The 20,719-nt window shown below is 35.2% G+C and overlaps 2 protein-coding genes across 2 annotated transcripts in view; one reads left to right on the forward strand and one right to left on the reverse strand.

Moving 5' to 3' along the window:
• LOC128211327 (WD repeat-containing protein 11-like) overlaps nucleotides 1–20,719 on the reverse strand; it is a 48,303-nt gene that overhangs the window by 17,524 nt on the left and 10,060 nt on the right. Inside the window, exons 9-22 of the mRNA XM_052916002.1 lie at nucleotides 19,838–19,961; nucleotides 18,204–18,388; nucleotides 16,339–16,504; nucleotides 15,624–15,755; nucleotides 14,936–15,020; nucleotides 13,773–13,879; nucleotides 10,858–10,930; nucleotides 9,268–9,376; nucleotides 8,305–8,453; nucleotides 6,591–6,717; nucleotides 5,447–5,553; nucleotides 4,870–4,990; nucleotides 2,559–2,727; nucleotides 1,183–1,351 (exon numbers count right to left, since the gene is read on the reverse strand). Of these exons, the coding sequence (XP_052771962.1) occupies nucleotides 1,183–1,351; nucleotides 2,559–2,727; nucleotides 4,870–4,990; nucleotides 5,447–5,553; nucleotides 6,591–6,717; nucleotides 8,305–8,453; nucleotides 9,268–9,376; nucleotides 10,858–10,930; nucleotides 13,773–13,879; nucleotides 14,936–15,020; nucleotides 15,624–15,755; nucleotides 16,339–16,504; nucleotides 18,204–18,388; nucleotides 19,838–19,961 (1,823 nt within the window). The remainder of the gene's footprint in view (nucleotides 1–1,182; nucleotides 1,352–2,558; nucleotides 2,728–4,869; nucleotides 4,991–5,446; nucleotides 5,554–6,590; nucleotides 6,718–8,304; nucleotides 8,454–9,267; nucleotides 9,377–10,857; nucleotides 10,931–13,772; nucleotides 13,880–14,935; nucleotides 15,021–15,623; nucleotides 15,756–16,338; nucleotides 16,505–18,203; nucleotides 18,389–19,837; nucleotides 19,962–20,719) is intronic.
• Nucleotides 12,157–12,998, forward strand: LOC128211329 (uncharacterized). The gene is made up of 2 exons (XM_052916003.1): nucleotides 12,157–12,440; nucleotides 12,600–12,998. The coding sequence occupies exons 1-2, from the start codon at nucleotides 12,358–12,360 to the stop codon at nucleotides 12,922–12,924; spliced, it is 408 nt and encodes a 135-aa protein (XP_052771963.1). The 5' UTR covers nucleotides 12,157–12,357; the 3' UTR covers nucleotides 12,925–12,998.

Below are 20,719 nucleotides of genomic sequence, written 5' to 3' on the forward strand. Positions count from 1 at the left end.
GAGATTATTTTTGGAACTGATTTTGATTGGTTAGTCTTCTTCCCTAAAATCTGTCAAAACAAACTGATGAGACTCCATCCTGTTCTAATATTAAAGCTGCACTCTCACATATTGAACACTTTGACCACTTTTTTTATTTTTTGTCTTGGAATGAGCCAATATTGTAAAAATGCATGGAAACCAGTGATATAAGACTGCTGACAAAAATCAGAGCACAGGTTTTTTATACAGTAAAATCGGATCGCTCGAGGACCCTGGGGTCCAAACTAAAACCTCGAGGGAACCGATGTTTCAAACAACCAGAGTTTCAATTTTCCAGTCTGTTATGAAATATCTTTCAGTGTATCTTAAGTTTGAAGTTGTGGAACTGACTGTTTACTACGACATCAATTATGTGATGCGTTGTGGAAATTGCTAATATGTTCAAAGGCTGTAAATATGACAGTACATATTATGGCATTAGGCAGATTTCAATTTCGCAAAATCAAAGATTGATGATTGGCTCATCTTGTCTGTCTCGCTAAACTGTTTAAACTCATAATTATCTTCCCAAATGCCCTTATCAACTATCATCACAGGTAAACAGTCTAAGACGGTTTTTCACACTTTATCAAATTTCCTTTTAACTGTCATTTCAATTTTAACAACTTGCGAAAAATTTTAACACCTAGCAATTGTTTGTTTATTTTGGAATGCTTATTCAAGAAAAAGTGTAATATTATGACCTCGAGGGAGCCATAAGGTTTTGGGCATGATTTGTGTATTTGGGACCAGCTTTTGTGCTCGACTCCTCGACTTATTTAGGTTCCGATGCAGAGTCAGTATATTTTATATGAAAACAGAAGGAAAATTGTTGGAGAACAAGCTCCGACCTCGAGGGAATGCCAGTTCTCAAATGACAGCCTGTTCAAACGACAACAGTTTTCCTATATATATGTTCAAAATATGTTTTATGCATTTTTCTTACAGCGTTAGTAATGCTTATAGCCATAAAACATTAAGTTTCAGACGTAAATATGAAAAATAGCATCTGATCTTTTGTCAGCAGTCTTATATTATTGGTTTCAAGACATTTACGCATAAATTGACTCATTCCAAGACAAAAATAAAAATAAGTTGTCAAAATGGTAAATCTGTGAGACTGCAGCTTTACAGCAATTTTAACAAACAAGACCCACCCACCTGTCAATCAAACTGAGATTCTTGTTGACACCCGTTTCTATTGATTTATCTTCTTCCCTCAAGCCTGTCAATTTCAGCTGATAAGTCTCCGCCCACTTCTGATGTTGGAGGAGATATTTCATGAGAAACATGCCCTTGCTCGACATCAGATGAGGAGAAAATACATCCTCTGTAAGAAATTATTTTAGCTTGTTTTATTCACTAGCAACTAAGTTATATAGAAAATAGAGGAACTTAAATAATTTCTTTTGTCCGACATTTGATATTGTTTAACCTCAAACCTCAGTGAGATATCTTTATTACAACTTAATATAATACTGAAACTGATTTCTTCTACCTATATGTTAAATTATTACAATTTAAAACTAACTACAGATTGCTTTTTTGAAAAAGTGCTTGTCCCCTGAAATCTGTACAAACTAACAGTGACCTTGAACTTTGGTTTAAACAGTATTTATTCTGTTATATATATATATATATATATATATATATATATATATATATATATATATATATTAATACAATAGTACAAATATATGGGCAATATGTGACCTTGAACTTTGATATGGCATTCTGACTGCAACCAAATTGGACCAAAAGGATCTTCAGTTATTGAGCGGAAACCCCGGAAAATAAATCACCTCAATATCACTGTGACCTTAACCTTTTTACCTACAGATCTCAAAATCAATAGGGGTCATTCACTAGTCATTACCACGTATGAAGTTCCTGGGTCCAAGCATTATCTAGTTACTGAGTGGAATATAAGTGTTACGTACGGACGGACTGACGAACAGGTCAAAAACAATAATATATATACATGAATGGGGGAGACATAATCACAAGAAACACTTAACTTCCAGCATCAGGGACCATATCATCTTGCTTTCTGACTTGTAAATTTTGCATTCTGACTTGCACTAGTAAGACTGCAAGATGTACAAGTCAGAACGCAGTTATAGGAGGTCTAGCTTGACAAGCCTATAATACCTTTAAAGCTGCACTCTAACGGATTGACAGTTTTGACTTTTATTTTATATTTTTGTCTCAGAATCAGCTGATTTTGGCATTAATGCCTTCAATTCAGTCATACAAGATAACTCACAAAAGAACAGATCTCAATTGTTTAGAAAACTGCCGAAATACTTATTTTTCTTAATGTGTTAGCAATGCTTTTAGCCATAAAACATTAATTTTCAAGTGTAAATATGAAAAATTGCAATTTGATCTTTTGTCAATAGTCATTTATCACTGGTTTCCAAGACATTTAGGCAAAAATTGGCTCATTCCAAATACAAAAATAAAAAAGTTGTCAAATCAGTCAATCTGTGAGAGTGCAGCTTTAGGAAATAATAGCACGAATTTATTGAACTCACCAGGAAGTTCCATATCTTCCACAGCACAAGAGGACTTTTTCAGAGCTAGGTCCATCATTTGCAGAGTTCCGTCGACCGTGGCCAAAATTGGGCGATCTGACCCAACCCACTCGGCATCAAGTACTTTTGGAATGTCCTTCGGGCTTTTGAGGGAGCTGTGTAGCTCTGGCTGCATAAGTATAAGAACAGTATTAAATAAATAACCTGGTAAATAATGTCAATAAAAGTGGGTGGTTGACATTCAAAATTTGTAACAGCCATTGGACTTTTAATGAAACTGTGTAGCTGCGACAGCAAGTCTTAATAAAGGAGGACATTTACTGAAACTTCATTAAAGAGGGCGGTATGTGACCATACCAACACAGCATCATCAACAATAGAAAATTATGTGATCTGAAATAACCCCTGTATCTAAGTATGGGGTCTTAAAGTGACACCCTTATTCAAAATCAATACATACACATGTATAACAAACATAAATGTTGATTGATAAACCTTTTACTACTTACTAAATGATGGAAATTTATGGAAAATATTAATTACTGATGTCAAGATTGTAAACATGAATTAATAGCAGAAAGTGCAAAAAATTAAATGATTGGTGAATGCTTAAAGATTTACTGTGGTCTGCTATAGTTTTATAAGGTAGAAATACCCTGTCTTATGCTCATTTCTTTCAAATCAAACTTGGTATCCAATCATAAGAACCATTGTTTTCAACATTTATTCATCTTTAAGTTTTTGGAATTTGAAAACAATATATTTAATGTGGTAAATCTTATTTTGGAATAAGAGTGCACCTTTGACAAACGAGCATTTTATGAAATTTACAACCATTTGAAAAATACATAACCTTTAAAACTGTCAGTGCAAAAGATATATATGTAAATCACTGGCACCGGATTTTCAAACTCAATAATTTTTTTAAAAAATCAAAACAAATCTTATAATTCCAAACTAAAAATTATTATACCGAAAATGTGAATTTTTTTATTTTATTTTAAATATGCACTTTGTACTGTATATCTTAGTAAAACATACAGTAAAAAGTGCATCTTTATAAAAATAAATATTGAAAAATATTTTTTCACATTTTCGGTATAATTATTTTTAGTTTGGAATTATAAGATTTTTTTTGATTTTTAAAAAATATGATTGAGTTTGAAAATCCGGTGCCAGTGATGTAAATCTGTCATTTTTATGGGTTGAAATTGGTTTGCCAAAACTGTACTGGTACATTTCTAAATGTTTATACCTCAACCTCCATTCCTTAAATGAACTGCCTTTCAGCAATTGTGAATATTTTCAGATGAACGCAACATCTTCGTATATGTTCTGATCACGAATCATCGCATAACAATATACATAAGTCCCATTTAAATTGAAAATCGTTTATCTTGTCATTGTTTGTATTGTGTCAGCAAGCCCCAAAAAACTTAAATCCACATATTAGAAAGAGTTAATTTATGATATGTTACATATATTGTTGTCATTAGCGTTTCAATTTTACGTTTAAAAGTTTTTAATTTTCCCCGCGCTATTGTGACGTTATTTGATAAACTGTTTTCATTTACGGTCAGGTCGTTCTATTTACAGAATGGTTGAAAAAGAATTACTGCAAAATTTTCTTAAACAAGAGCTGTCACAGAGACAGCGCCCTCGACTATTCTGCTGCTGTGTATGGATTGAACAGTTTTGGGAAACATGCATGGATAACTGTTAGATTAAATTACAATGCAATACATGATGTGCTGAGATATTTACATAAATTGAATTGGAAAGTATTTGAGGTGGTACGTAAGCTTTAATGTAAATTCCAAGTCTAAAAAGGGGCATAATTCTGTCAAAATGCTCAATACAGTGACCTCCTCCTGGGTACATGTTAGGGGCATGATGGTGAACAAGGGTGCAAAGTTTCAAAGCCAGATGTCAATGGACTTTGAAAATATTTGAGGTGGTACGCAAACTTTAACGTAAATTCTAAGTCGAAAAAGGGGCATAATTTTGTCAAAATGCTTGATAGAGTTACCCCTTCCTGTGTAAAGGTTAGGGGCATGATGGTGAACAAGTGTGCAAAGTTTCAAAGCAAAATGTCAATCGACTAAGAAATTATTTGAGGTGGTACACAAACTTTAACATAAGTGGTTACGCCAACGCTGATGCTCGGGTGACTAGGATAGCTCTTCTTATTCTTCGAATAGTCGAGCTAATAAAATGAAGTATTTGTGTAACAATTCATGAATGAAATATTGAACTTTTGGTGTAAATATAAGTAATGAACAAAACTATAAGACAAAAAGTGTTCAAATACCTTGCCGTCATTAATATCCCAAACATCCACACCATCATTGTAAAGTACGAGAAACTTGAAATTCCCCCTCCCTGGGGCGAACCGCACCTTCTTAATCCAGCCTCGATGGGTGGAGTTTGTCCTGTTTATTACAAGCAGAAACGTTAATGGACTCTTGCTCAGTGTGTGTATACTATGTGATTAATTACGTCATAAATGCTACATCAAAAGGCAATATTTTGCCTCTAATGAAGACTTTAAATGAAGATAACTTTACTATTTATTCACTATTTTAAAATGAAACATAGAGCAGTCTTCGCTGCTAACAAAGCCCAGCATTCTGTCATTACTAAATTTTGATTTGAGAGAACAAGTTTCTTAATACACTTTGACAAACCTTTTCACAAAACTGCCGCCTGATGGAGCACTGTCAAAACATTATTTTGGAAACAGGGTTGTCAAAGTGTTTGACCAAAATGTAAAATCACCTTATCGAACTGCGGTAATAAAACAAAGGTGGGGCTCTTCATGCAGCACAGACTGTCCTTTGTTTCAAGTTTCAGTATCTGAAATTTATTAGATACATGTATGTTTATACCTGGCCTGTTTAGCCTTAAGATCCCAGAGACACAGCTGTCCGTCTGCGTCACCAAATAACAGGAAATCTCCCTTCCATGCCAGCCATGTTATGCTGCTCATTCCACTCTGAAATACATATTATAATTGTTATAAAATCAAAATAATGTAATAAAAACAGTGCCCAAAAGCAAACGCCAATGATTATTAGTTCTTCAGTAATAAAAGTCAGAGTTATGGGTCTTGCCATACATTTGTGTATTGTCTCCACAAGACATGACAACAGAAGTATATAAAAGTACTGATGATTTGGTTATTATCGATGCCCTTTTTAATGTGATCGCTTTTCTATTTAGCGTTATTCTTCTAAGTTTAATTTTCTTCAAAAAATTGAAATTAATTTGTCTGTTACAACAGTTACGAACAATACTTATAAATAAGTAATAAATTTCAATTTTATTTCATTAATTCTATTGCATTAATCCCTCTACCAGGAAGTGGTACAGAATCCCATCAGAGTCTGTGTACACTTACTACACTAGCCCTACCTCAGGTGGTATTTTGGAGGCATCGGTAAAACTGTTTCCCGCTACCAGAAAGTGATACAGAATTCCATCAGCATCTGCGTACATCTAACAACACTAGCCTTACCTCATGTGGTATTTTAGAGGCATTGGTAGATCAGTTTCCCTCTACCAAAAAGTGGTACAGAATTCCATCAGAGTCTGTGTACACATAACTACACTAGCTTTACCTCAGGTGGTATTTTGTAGGCATCAGTAAAACTGTTTCCCTCTACAAGAAAGTGGTACAGATTTCCATCTTAGTCTGTGTACACATAACTACACTCCCCTTACCTCAGGTGGTATTTTGGAGGCATCGGTAAAGCTGTTTCCCTCCATCAGAAAGTGATACAGAATCCTATTTGAGTCTGTGTACACATAACTACACTCCCCTTACCTCAGGTGGTATTTTGGAGGCATCGGTAAAGCTGTTTCCCTCCATCAGAAAGTGATACAGAATCCTATTTGAGTCTGTGTACACATAACTACACTCCCCTTACCTCAGGTGGTATTTTGGAGGCATCGGTAAAGCTGTTTCCCTCCATCAGAAAGTGATACAGAATCCTATTAGAGTCTGTGTACACATAACTACACTCCCCTTACCTCAGGTGGTATTTTGGAGGCATCAGTAAAGCTGTTTCCCTCTACCAGAAAGTGATACAGAATCCCATCAGCATCTGTGTACACAAAATGCTCCTTCACACTCAGCTTGCCAGACAGCTTCGCATCACTGAAAGTAAACGTAGTATTTCTATCTGTTTATTATAGCAGATAATTTGGACAAAATATCTCAATAATCTTTTGCCAGCATCACTGTTGACCCAAACAATATACCATTTATATTGGTTGTCCGGTTAGCGCAGTGATAAGCATACTCACTTCTCACCAAGGCGACCCAGGTTCGATTCCTGGCCTGAGTGCATGTGAGTTTGGTTTGTGGGCACCAAGCCAGGCAAGTGGGGTTCCTCCGGGTACTCAGGGTTCCTCCACAAAACAAGACCACCCTCACGCACAAAATTGTGCAAAGGAGAGTAATTAATATAACGTTGTAATACATAAATTCACAATCGTTATAAAATAAATATGTATAAACTAAACAATGTACCATATAACTGTAACAAGCCAATAGCTGTCACCTGTTACTGACACTGAAACAACGTCAGAGTTATCTCACCCTGTTCCAATCCCTGACTCCTAATGTTCCAGAAGCTAATGTTGTTGTTGATTCTATTATCATTATTGTTGCCCCAAAGCTACCAATATACACCTTCTCTATTTTCTCCCTACCCACTTAGCTGATAGGATCATCCATACAATCTTATACATATGATATTGACACAATACAGTATCAGAATAATTTGCTCCTGTTTAACTCCACAACCCCTAATTTTCTAACTGATGATGATGTTATTGTTGTTGTTGCAGGTATTGTTGTTGTTAATTTTGAAAGGGAAATCAATCTATACCTTCACAGTCATGACTATTGTCAGAATTATCTGCCCCCGTTTTACTGCCTGACACGTTTTGTTCTAGTTGATTTTGCATTTTTTTCTAAAAAATTTTTATCTATAGTATCTATATCTATATTTACTTAATTACAGAATTATGTGTGAATGATTCGGAAACATTATCAGAATTATCTGCCCCTGTTTCACAGCCTCGTCCCAGGTATCACAGTTGTTGTTGATGCATTTCTAATCATTTTTGATCTAGCTGTTGTTTTAATATTGTTCACAAATAATTTATATGCTCTACTGACTTACCTAACAGGATTATCTGTAGATGACACGGACACATTATCAGAATGATCTGCTCCTGTTTCACAACCTGATGCTTCGTGCTCCTGTTGAAGCTGTTTTTATTTTTAACAAATAATGAACCTTTACAACATAATAATATATCTACTTAACCGACAGGATTATCTGTAGATGACACGGACACATTATCAGAATGATCTGCTCCTGTTTCACAACCTGATGCTTAGTGCTCCTGTTGAAGCTGTTATTATTTTTAACAAATAATGAACCTTTACCACATAATAATATATCTACTTAACCGACAGGATTATCTGTTGATGACACAGACACATAATCAGAATTATCTGCCCCTGTCTCACAGCCCAAGCCGATGAGTTCCCATGAATGTTATTATTATTGTTTAAAAAATCATTCTTCTTGAACTACATGTTCTTACCCGACCCTGTTTCACAGCCTGGACCCAGCTGTTCAAGCTGTTGTTGTTGCTATCGTTATTATTATTGTTCCAGCTGTTTTTTTGTTCTTATGTAAACAAAAAAATAACTACTTTACTGGCATACCTGACAGGATTATCTGTAGATGACACTGACACATTATCAGAATTATCTGCCCCTGTTTCACTCCCTGAGCCCAGGTGTTCAAGCTGCTGCTGCTGCTGTTGCTGGATTTTCTTCTTCAAGGTCTTCAGGCTGTGACTAGGAGACCATTCCTGATGAAGAGCAATATTGACAGCTTCATCATATGCCAAAAGCTGATGTAGAAAGTTATAATTTTAGGGGTTCTTTTTCAGGGGTTCTTTTTCATGATTTCTTGATTTGGGTCAATTTCACTAAGCACCATTATCTAACTATTGGCAAACGTTGATAAATTAATATTTTGAAAGGATTTTGATTTCATGATTTACTGACTCGTGAAACAAATAATTTTAAGTCATAGCTAATTTTAAGATAATTTAATTTTTGTGTAAACCCTCTTTGATATGATGCTAAAATATGGCAGATTCAAAAATAAGCTACATAATAAGACCTTTCTCTGTGAGACACAGTTCTCATTAAGATAAGTATGAGTATTCTTAATGCTAAGCCCTATCAATTAATATTGTGCTGTTTTTCATGCAACAATTCAAGTGACAAATGAAGGAATGGCTATTTTTCTGCTCATTTCCTCAGCAACTAACCAGGGCAGTAGGTATGGCTATTGTTCTGGTCATTTTCTCAGCAACTAACCAGGGCAGTAGGTATGGCTATTGTGCTGGTCATTTTCTCAGCAACTTACCAGGACAATAAGTATGACTATTTTTCTGGTTATTTTCTGAGCAACTTTACCAGGGCAATAGGTATGGCTATTTTTTCTGGTCATTTTCTCAGCAACTTTACCAGGGCAGTTGGTATGGCGATTTTTCTGATCATTTCCTCAGCAACTAACCAGGGCAGTCGGTATGGCTATTTTTCTGGTAATTTTCTAAGCAACTTACCAGGACAGTAGTTATGACTACTTTTCAGGTTATTTTTTTAGCAACTTACCAGGGCAGTCGGTATGGCTATTTTTTTGGTCATTTCCCGCAATATTGTGAGAGTTTTCATGTCCCATAACTCCAAAGGCTTCTCTTTAAACACCAGGATAAAGTACTGCCTGCAACATACAACACGCTTGTTTTTGAAATAAAGGCATACTAGCCAACACAAAATTGAACCTTAGTGATCCAAACTAGGCCGAACTTCACGAGTTTAACCACCAAACTTTTATCATTTCAATAACAGAGAGTGTGCAAAGGTGCATTGAATCCGCCAAACAAAGTACATAGGTACTTACATGTAGGTCAGCAAGAGTCAATACCAAATTTAGACCGGCAATGGTCATGGTCAAATGTGGTTTTGGAATGGTCAAAGTCAAAAATGGGTCAAAAAGGGTCAAGGTCAAATGTAGGAAGAAAAGAACAAGGTCAAATGTGGGTCAGTAAGGGTCAAGATCAAATATAAATTATATGGGTAATGCATCTCAAATACTTAAGCAATTTAATTTTTTACTTATGTTTAAAACCACATGTAGTAATATAGTGGTTAATAATAGCAGAGATAACATGATCCTTATAAAGTATTCCTGTGACACCACTGTGCCCAGGTTCAGGGTCTCGGGCTACAATCCCATCACTGTCAAAAGTTAAGAGCATACATGACCCACCTGACACTGCTGCTGTGCCTAGAAACCACAGGATGCTCATTATTTTCACCAACCCACATATTGTTATTTTTTTGCTAGCAGGCTCAAAAGAGTAGTCAAATTTCATCACCTGTGACAATCTCTCTAAACAACAAAGGATCCTTGTCTTCTTATCAACTCACCTCTGAACATTTTGCAACAGCATTTCCTCATTTATCATATTTTATGGTTTTAAAGGTTGCACTCGTTACACACCTCAGCACATGCCCTTGGGTCAGATTTTTCCATCTACCACGAATACATGTGAACGATTCTTATATTCCAACCTAACTCTTAAAATATCAATAACAGCATTTTCTTGAAGGTTACACAGTTGGCTCAGTCGGTAAGGTGGACATTGTTTTACTGCTTGACACGTCCATTGCAGGGTATACCAGTAAAGGTCCAACTCTAGTCATGTCTAAAGCTTAACTCGATTTAATGAATATGCATAAGGTAAGGGAGGCAACCCTGTATTGTCAGTTGTCAGGGTAGTCTAAGCTGCTGTTTAAAAATTTGTAATGATAAGGCAGACAGAGTTTAATTCCAGTTTTTGGTAAAATACTTTTTCTATGGGAAATCAATAGGAATGATAGTCTGTGCATATTTCAGCATTGGTACCTTACAGAACCAAAGAAACTGCCTCATTAATTATTCATGAGAGATTTTCCTTGCCAAATAGCACACACAGAACCCAACAAAGCATAGTGCAGTAGTTCATCAGGTGTATCTGACAACATAGCATAGTGAAGTAGTGTATTGAGGAATCCAATGATTATAATAAAGTCCTTGATGCTAAACAGCAGCCAAGTACACAGGATTTGTTATACCCTGGGTAAACATATCTTTAGTGTAGCTTGTTCCAAAAGGTAGCTAGCACCAATAAATTATTTTAAAGATGGGTCCAGACTTACTTCAGGTAGGAGATTCTCAGCATTTCCAGTGGTGGCTCTTGGTCCCTGTGTGTTCGTAGAGCTGTCGCTTTGCCTGCAGACAAAAGAAGTATTTCGGGTGTTTGAAGCTTATACAAGGTAAATAATACAACTTTACCACTGAAGATTTACATGTCATTAACAATGTTATTGCATGTACATGTAATCCTCACCTAAAAAGTTCTGATTGAAATGAATAAATATAGTGCCATGGAGAGATACAAAAACTTGTATACATTTTTTTTAACAGTTGCACAAAGGGCATTACTTGATAATTACTATAAGCCAGAGAAAAATAAGCCTTGCTATATATGTGAATATTGTCTCTTGCAACATGTGTACCAAGTTTCATTCGAGAATTTTGAACGTTTTTGAAAGTTATGGCCAAGGTTAATGTTGTTACAGACGCTTGTATGCTGTTATTTTATCATTTGTATAAAGGGCTTTACTCGACAATAATTAAAGCAAGAGTTATAAACCTTGCTATACATATGCATATTGCATCTGGCAGCATGTGTACCAAGTTTCGTTTGAATATCTTGAACAGTTTTTAAGCTATGGCCAAGGGTAAAGGTATTGGATATATGATGCTGACAGCGACACCAATGCTATGACATTGCCACGTTTTCTTGAAAATAACATACAAATTAGTCAAAACAAGAGGCCCAAAAGGGCCTATGCTCTACTGGCATGGCTTTTGTGGTCATATCAATCCAGAGCATGTATGTATGGGTAAAAGGCAACTGACATATAGTTTATGTTTTGTGTTTGGGTTACCTGAAAACGTAGCACGTTCAACATCTGAGCCCAGAAAGTATTGTAAGCAGATTAGCTGCATGAACTATTTTAATATGTGCAAAGTAAAAGTCATCCGACAAAAAAAAAATGCTTTCAAAACTGTACTCATTGTAAAAATTTCTGTAGTTTTAAAAGTTAAAAAAAGTTGGTCAAAAGGTCAAAGTCAAGGGCATCCTAGGAAAACATTGATCAATTTGAACAAACATTCACAATCAGTTGTGCTGAGATGGATGCACAAACACACAAAAAGATTTTCAAACCTTTCCAGATTTATGTTTACCAAACCAAGGGCCCTCGATCTTCCAAAATTACCGCCGAAATTCGGCTGCCGTCCCCCCTCGAAAAAGTATCTTTTTTTCCCCCTTCAGAGCTGAAAATTTCCCCTAAAAAATTGGTTTAAAAAATGCAAAAAGATCGTCAAATATTTAAACTACGCGCCATTGTGCACTAGGGGAAGTAACTCGAATAATAAGTAGCGTTGTATCTAACTGTGTTAGTTCCCTTGCCAATGCGCATGCGCACTAATTCATTCCGTTGTTTACTTCCGTTTGTGAAAAATGTCGCACAATTCGAAATCATATCGAAAAAAGTTAACGAAACAAACGGCGTTTTCATGTAAGAAGATTGACGTTCTTTTGAGGCAGCACGCTCTCGCATCATCCGGATCGCAGATCGACCGTGAGGATGCTAGCAAGCAGGATTCAGAAAGGAAATCTTCCGAGATTGCGTCCGAACCAGTGTCCGTGTCACCAACAGAAGATTCTACGGTACGTTTGAGTGTACGATAATCATATGTTAGTGCGATATAATGGTATTACAACTAAATGTTGGCTTGCCAAAATTAACTTGAATATTATAGTAATTAAATGATTAAAATTAATTTATACTAATGATGTATTAATTATCATTGATAAATATAATTTCAGGAGAAAGGCTACTCCTGAACAGATAGCTGACCCTAACTTCATGCTGATGGAGATTCAGAAGGATGTCGGAATCAAGCAGGACTACCCAGCCATGGGGTATCTAATGTTGGTCGGGGCTTTGATCACGACCTCAACAGCAGTGGTCGAGAGAGTTTTCTCGTTAATGAATAGGCTGTGTACGCCACTTAGGGCTTCCATGTCCCAGAAGACGATTGAAGAGCTTATGAGGGTCGTCAGCATTGGAGAGGAATGTTTGACTGATGAACAATTGAACGAAGCCATTGCCTACTTCGGTAGAAAAAAAGATAGAATGGTTAAATTCTAAGTTGACTGTTCAAGTGATTGAATTGATGTGAAGTTGTTTGCAATGTTACTCAGTGATTAAAGATTGTTTTAAATGTATAATGTTTGTTTGAAACCTTTGTAGTTAACTATTATTAAATACAAATTCCCCTATAATACAAATTCCCCTATTTTGGGAAAACGACGCGAAAATTCCCCCTCAAAAAGGCTGTGGGCCCCTTCCCCCGAAATAGAGCGAGGGCCCTGAAACCTGTGAACCCTGGGTGTGGCCAGCCAATTTTGTTAAGATGAATGCGCAAACTACAGAACTTAAAGCTAAAAAATGGCCTTTGGGCTTTCAACAAGAACAAGGCAGAGTAATTCACAAAATCAACTGCAGAAGCAAAAAGCAAATTGTCTCTCAAAATCCTAGTCTTGCAAATTGTCTCCCTTAACTTGAATTTACATGTACATGTAAACTTGGCTAAAAATAGAATTCGCTCATGCAGACCTGGCTAAAAATAGAAAGCATTTCTTTAAAACTTTCATGGCCCATAATCTAGGCATTCATGGGCGGATCTTGCTGGTTTTCGAAAGGAACCGAGCTCTAATGGATATCTAGATACTGTACAAGTTTCATCGAGATACAATCAAAACTGAAGACTGTATCGTGTTCACAAGCAATTGTTTACAGACGCACGAACGCACGACCGCACGGACGCACGGATGCACATTCTACGTACACATTACCATCGCATAAGCTCTTCTGGCCTTTGGCCAGTAGAGCTAAAAAACCAGTGTGCTCCATTGATTTGCATTAGCTCACAGGCAAGAGTCCACACTGCATGAACAAACAATAAGAATAATCAATAAATCTCAAAGTGCGCTTACCTGAGATAATATCCACCAGGAAAATCTCATTCTTGACAAGCCCTGATGCCCCGGGCTTGGGGTAGGAGAAGGACATGAAACTCTTCAAACTTGCCCACTCAATACCTCTGAAACATATTATTATGTACAACTTTGAATACCAAACATGACAAAAAGCCCACTCATTACCCCTACAACATATTATTATGTTCAAGTTATAAATGCCCCAAACATAAAAGATAGCCAACTCAATACCGCTACAACAGATTATTATGTTCAAATTATAAACGCCCCAATAAAACAAATTACCCATTGATACCCCTGCAACAGATTATATTCAAATTATAAACGCCCCAATAAAACAAATTACCCATTGATACCCCTGCAACAGATTATGTTCAAATTATAAACGCCCCAATAAAACAAATTACCCATTGATACCCCTGCAACAGATTATTATGTTCAAATGATAAATGCCCCAATAAAACAAATTACCCATTGATACCCCTGCAACAGATTATTATGTTCAAATTATAAACGCCCCAATAAAACAAATTACCCATTGATACCCCTGCAACAGATTATTATGAACAAATTATAAATGCCCCAATAAAACAAATTACCCATTGATACCCCTGCAACAGATTATTATGTTCAAATTATAAACGCCCCAATAAAACAAATTACCCATTGATACCCCTGCAACAGATTATTATGTTCAAATGATAAACGCCCCAATAAAACAAATTACCCATTGATACCCCTGCAACAGATTATGTTCAAATTATAAACGCCCCAATAAAACAAATTACCCATTGATACCCCTGCAACAGATTATTATGTTCAACTGATAAACGCCCCAATAAAACAAATTACCCATTGATACCCCTGCAACAGATTATAATGTTCAAATTATAAACGCCCCAATAAAACAAATTACCCATTGATACCCCTGCAACAGATTATTATGTTCAAATGATAAACGCCCCAATAAAACAAATTACTCATTGATAACCCTGCAACAGATTATTATGTTCAAATTATAAACGCCCCAATAAAACAAATTACCCATTGATACCCCTGCAACAGATTATTATGAACAAATTATAAATGCCCCAAATAATGTAATGCCCTCTAAATACCCCTGCAACAGATTATATATGTATAAAAATGTAAACTCCCACCTAACAATGGAAGTGTGGACACTGTATTCCTTGTCTATCTGTCCGCTGCTCATGTTCATGATCTGTATGCTGCCATACTGGCTACCTAAAATCATACAAAGAATTTGCAAGTAAATATTTTTTTAAATGGCATTTTCAATGAAAAACTTCCAATTAAAAAAAATAAATGTTGTAATTATCATTATTGATGAAAAACATTTCTTCAAAACAATACAATATCATGTTATACTGATAATAATAGTGTTATGACAGTTTTTACAATCCAGCCAAAATTTATCATACATGCTGTATCCCCCGGCAGGAATATCGCCCAGATTTAAGTATTCTATTATGTAACTGATTGGGGAAAATGTAGACTAAACTGCTTTGTTATATATATTTTGTTACAATATATATATATATATATATATATATATATATATATATATATATATATATTCAATACAGTGCTTAGTTAACAGAAATGCTCATTCAAATAAAATGCTTCTAAAGTAGAACCGCAAAAAACATGCTTGCGCTGGAGTGACTTATAAGATCTATGTGAAATCCCCTAGACGAGGTAAAATTTTCTGATTTTCTGAGCAACATTCCCTGGGAAGCATTCCAGAAATATAATCAATCATCCAACAATATATATTCATTTTCTTATATTCTTAATCCATCAAAGTAAATCCAAATTCTGGCCTACCAACGGCAAGCAGTGGTTCATATATGTTCCAGTTCTTGGTAGTCAATGGCGGACACATGCGGATCACTGTAATTGGGCTGTGGAGTCCATTTAGCAATCCTGTCATCAGGAACTTCAGCATTACACCATGACCTGAATATGCAAGGGGTGAAACTATTAACTGATGCTAACATATCCATTGTCTGTTAACCGCAGTGGTTAGTGCACTTGCTTCCCACCTTGGCGACCTGGGGTTCGATTCCCATCCTGGGCGCATGTGAGTTTGGTTTGTGGTCTCCAAGCCGGAAAAGTGGGTTTCCTCCAGAACACAAGGCCACACTCTTGCGCAACAGCGTACCAACGAGAGAGATCAATATAAGTTGAAATAACTTGTTTTCACAATCGTTGTAATAATAAGTTTAAACTAGTAAATATACCAGAGACAAATGCTTTAACCAAACTTTTTAAGTCAATCAGGGGTCATAATTTGTATTGTGATTCATGGAGAGTTGTCTAACTAAGTTGTCTGATGGCCTTGAACAAGGGTGTGTAGAAGCAAGTCAAATGAATCAACGTTTTTTGAGATATGACTAAACATTCAAACTTGCCAAAAAACTTTTACTTGGACACAGACACAGAGCTCAAGGTAAATAGAAAAACTCTCCTTATTCTTCGAAGTCAAACTAATAATTTACTTTACATAAAGAAATTGGTCCAATTACAATTTATTACTAACCTTTAATAGCAGATTCATGATTGGAACTCAACTGATATGACTGTCCAATCATATCACTCAAAACAAGCCTTGGGTATGGCACAACTTTGTTACATAGCTCCTGATTGGTCAAAATTTTGTCATCACCAGGGGTGTACAGTGGGGATTTGGAATTCTTTGCATCCGGCTGTGAATTGAAAGCAAGAAATTTAATAAACTTAACCCTACATGAACCCCTTAACTTCACAAAAATGATTAACTGCAAGAACTTATTTTGAAAAATACCAGTGTATTTGTATGCAATGTTTATGATTTAATAGAAATTATAATCTCCTGTCTTCATCATGATGGCAAAAAGTCCAGAATCATTTTAATCCAATCACAGTTTAAAAGCAGCGCCTTTACCAGCTTGAAAATCTAAAGTGTCAAAAAACAATGAGTCATTGGATTATGATTATTTTATAACATTTCCCTCTTATTTTTACTTAATTTTGACACTTTTCAAATGACAAAATAAATTATTTCTTAAATTTCAAGTGTAAAAAAAAAGGCTGAAGAGTCATACCAAAGCACTAGTAAGGGACCAAATGTATCACTTAACTATATGTTAATACTGCATACAATATATTTCTCAATACAACGAAACAAACAACATTTTTTAACAAAATTATTTCAAGAGGGTGAGATGGTGAATCTGTGAATGTTATTATTTCTGAAATTTAAAGATACTGCTAGTTCAGCATGCGAAGTCTAGTAAAGCAAAATTTCTTGTTTTTTTTTCTGTAACGAATCTCAGAATAACATTGACTAGCCAATCACGCATAAGGAATGAATTCTACTAGGTAGACATACCTAGTAATCTTTTTTTATTGAAAAATATGAAAAAAAATGTGAAAAATAAATTAGTTGTAAACTATGTGGTACTTCAGTTAATAAGTTTCAATGCATTGTACACATTGATACCAATTCTATGTCAGTTTTCGACAATTTTCTCTTTTTTTCGCTATTTCATCATACAGAGTGCAGCCCCTTTAAGAGGTATAATGGTTTAGGTGTCAGTCTCTCACCCAAAGGGCCCCAAGCTCGATCCCAACCACACGTTTTTTCTCATGAACATAAGTACTGGTTTATAAACAAACATTACGGTACGTGTCACGAAGCACAACTCTTTTCTGCTTTAGTTTTCTCAGTCAAACAAGGGGAATAACTCAAGAACTAGAGTTATGAATCTTGCTTAAAATGTGTGTATTATCTCTGGCAACATGTTCACCAGGTTTATTTGGAATGTCTTAAAAAGTTTTCGAGCTATTGCCCAAGCTAAAGTTTTTATGGTGGTGACACTGACAATTTTGACAAATCAACGACAATGCAACAATGACACCAAGGTTTTGATCATAGTATTTTTTCACCTTAAATCTTTAAGCTGCACTCTCACAGATATACCGTTTTTACAACTTTTTTGATTTCTTGTCTTGGAAAGAGCAAATTTTTGTGTTAATACCTGCAAAACAATGATTAAAGATTGCTGACAAAAGATCAGATCGCAGATTTTAATATTTCCGTTCGAAAATTAATGTTTTATGGCTTAAACCGTTTTTAACAGTTTAAGGAAAAAGCATCAAACATAAAAAAATTAACTTAAATATTAAAATCTGCGATCTAATTTTTTGTCAGCAGTCTTTTATGACTGGTTTCCATGCATTTTCGCAACAATTTGCTCGTTCCAAGACAAAAAATAAAAAAATTGTGAAACGTTCAATCTGTGAGTGTGCAGCTTTAAACAATCTAAAATAAATATAGAAAATGCATGAATCAACTATGAATACTATGACTGTGTTTGAAAGTGCAGATGATACTACATGTATGAGAAATAAAAGATGGCTTACATTGAAGTCCACGGTATGCAGATCCCAGAAGACTAGCCTGCTGTCGGACAGTATGAGAGCCAATCTGGTCTCCTTGACTGGACAGAAGGCCACGCCTGAGACCTTACAATGGCGTGTCATTCTGATGGAGTCAGACTGGCAGCGTAGGTCATAGGCAACCTCCAATGCTCCCGGGTTATTGTCATCTGTGAAATGGAAGAATTATGGTAAAAAGAGGACTTTAAGCAGGTAATAAAGCGCAATATTGCTTTAACTTCTTCATAAAAAATCTCTTAAAGATACACTCTAACTCCCAAATAAGATTTACCACAATTAATACAGTTCTTTTAATATATCAAAAAGGATGAATAAATGCCGAATACAATGGTTCTTATGAAGGATACCGGGTTTAATTTGAAAGAAAGGTGCAGAAAACATATTATTTCTACCTTATGAAACAATAGTAGATCACAGTAGGATCTTTTAGCACTCACCAATCATTTAATATTATTGCGTTTTCAGCTATGAAATACACGGTTACATCATAGTAAATCTTTAAGCACTCACCAATCATTTAGTATTCTTGCGTTTTCAGCTATGAAATACACGATTACAATCTTGTTATCAGTAATTAATATTTACCATAAATGCATTATTTAGTTAGTAGTTATTAAAGGTTTATCACTCAAAAATTATGCTTGTTATACATGTGAATGTATTGATTTTCAATAAAAGTGTCACTTTAAAAAAATTGTTTGCTTGACTACGGATAAGAAGTGATGCAGTAAACGGAAAGATATATTATCCGATTGAGAATGTTTCAAGGACTTTTAAAAGATTTTAAACAACTATTTATTTTATTTTCATAAACAATCTCTAATAAATCTATTTCCTTGATAAAAATGCTTTAATTTCATGTAAGCAGATGATGAGTGTCTCGTGACTAAAAGAGAAGTAGATATTTTTAAGGATTTTAAACAGGTGATTAGGCGTAATTTTTATTTTTTATTTTTCGTGAAGAATCTGTAAAAAAATCTGTTTGCTTCAATCAGAGCAAGAAATTCTTAAATTCTAAAGTAAAAAGATAAAGGTCCATTCTATCATTTTTCCTGGCGTTCAATAAATCAGATATTAATGCGATATTAAAACTACCCTGTAATCATCGTAGGCAACCACAGTACTTAATTTTGTAACTTCATAAATACCGTTGGACAATTGACTCACGAATTCTCGTTTTAATGAATTTTCATAAGGCAGAGGAGACAACTCTTCTTTAAAATTTTATGAATTGGCATGTTACAATTAGATATTCTTCAATAACCATTTAGTGTCAGTAGCCTCCATGGTTGAGTGGTCTTGACTGCTGACAAATATTATTGTTCCGAAAAGGCGAACCCAGTTCAATTTCGTCTTTTGCCAAACAAAATTTCAACAGAAAAGCATCTGGTACCTTGGGAAACTAATGAAACTGCCTCATGAACTATTCATAACTACGAAATTTTCCTAGCCAAATCGCCAACGGTACACAACGAAGCATAACATATTAGTGTATTTGGGATATCAATAATATTTGAAAAAGCGATTGTGTGTTACCTGCGTTGAATAGTTGAGTATTCAATGATTGACAACAATCTTAAGTAGGATGAAAATATTACCGAAGGCCTCCTTTGCATCTGGTGAAAGACTAGTCTGCATGTTTGTACGCCGCCTTACACGGCACGAGATACTCCCGTTTTCATGAAGACAGTACAGTACATCACGCTGCAGCATGGGAAGAACCTGAATAATTGAAATATACCATTAGAAAGTTATTTTTAGATACGTAGTATTAGTAAGTTTTTGAGGGTTCAATATTTGCAATTTTTCATTAATAAATCAAGTAATGATTTTAAAAACTTCAATTTTTTTAATTCATTATTCTGCTTTCCAATTAGAGATTTATTTCTGAAACAAAATGGGGCTAACACCAAATACCTCACCAAAAGGCAATGCAGTTCTTTTAGCAGCTATTATCACTGCAGTTTGAATTATCTTCAGCTAAAGAATGAGATTTACCAGTTGCTGAACAAGGATCAGAGATTTATTTCTGGCACAACATAATGCTAAAACTCAAGATTATCTTAAGAAAAGCCAACCCAGTTATTTCAGTAGCTATAATCCCAACAGCCTGGTTAATTAAGTATCACCAATAAGTCCTCAAGCATCAGAGATTTATTTCTGACACAAAACAGGACAAAACTTTCAAATACCTCAGCGGCTATTAACCTGGCAGTCTCTAGGCTGAGAAAGAGTATTTTCTGCTTGTGAATGAATACCAGAGATTTATTTTGATACAAAATCAAGCTAAAACTATAGACTACATCAAAGGAGCTTTAACCTTGAAATACCTGAAGAAAAGGCCACTTAATTCTTTCAGCACTATTATCCAGACTGTTGGATTAATCAAGAGTGAGATTCAACAGTTGCAGAGAATGCATCAGAGATTCATTTCTGACACCAAATCAAGCTAAAACTCTCAAATACTACCTACCAAAGAC

The sequence above is a fragment of the Mya arenaria genome, chromosome 12 (assembly GCF_026914265.1).
Source record: "Mya arenaria isolate MELC-2E11 chromosome 12, ASM2691426v1".
NCBI classification, from domain to species: Eukaryota; Metazoa; Mollusca; class Bivalvia; order Myida; family Myidae; genus Mya; species Mya arenaria.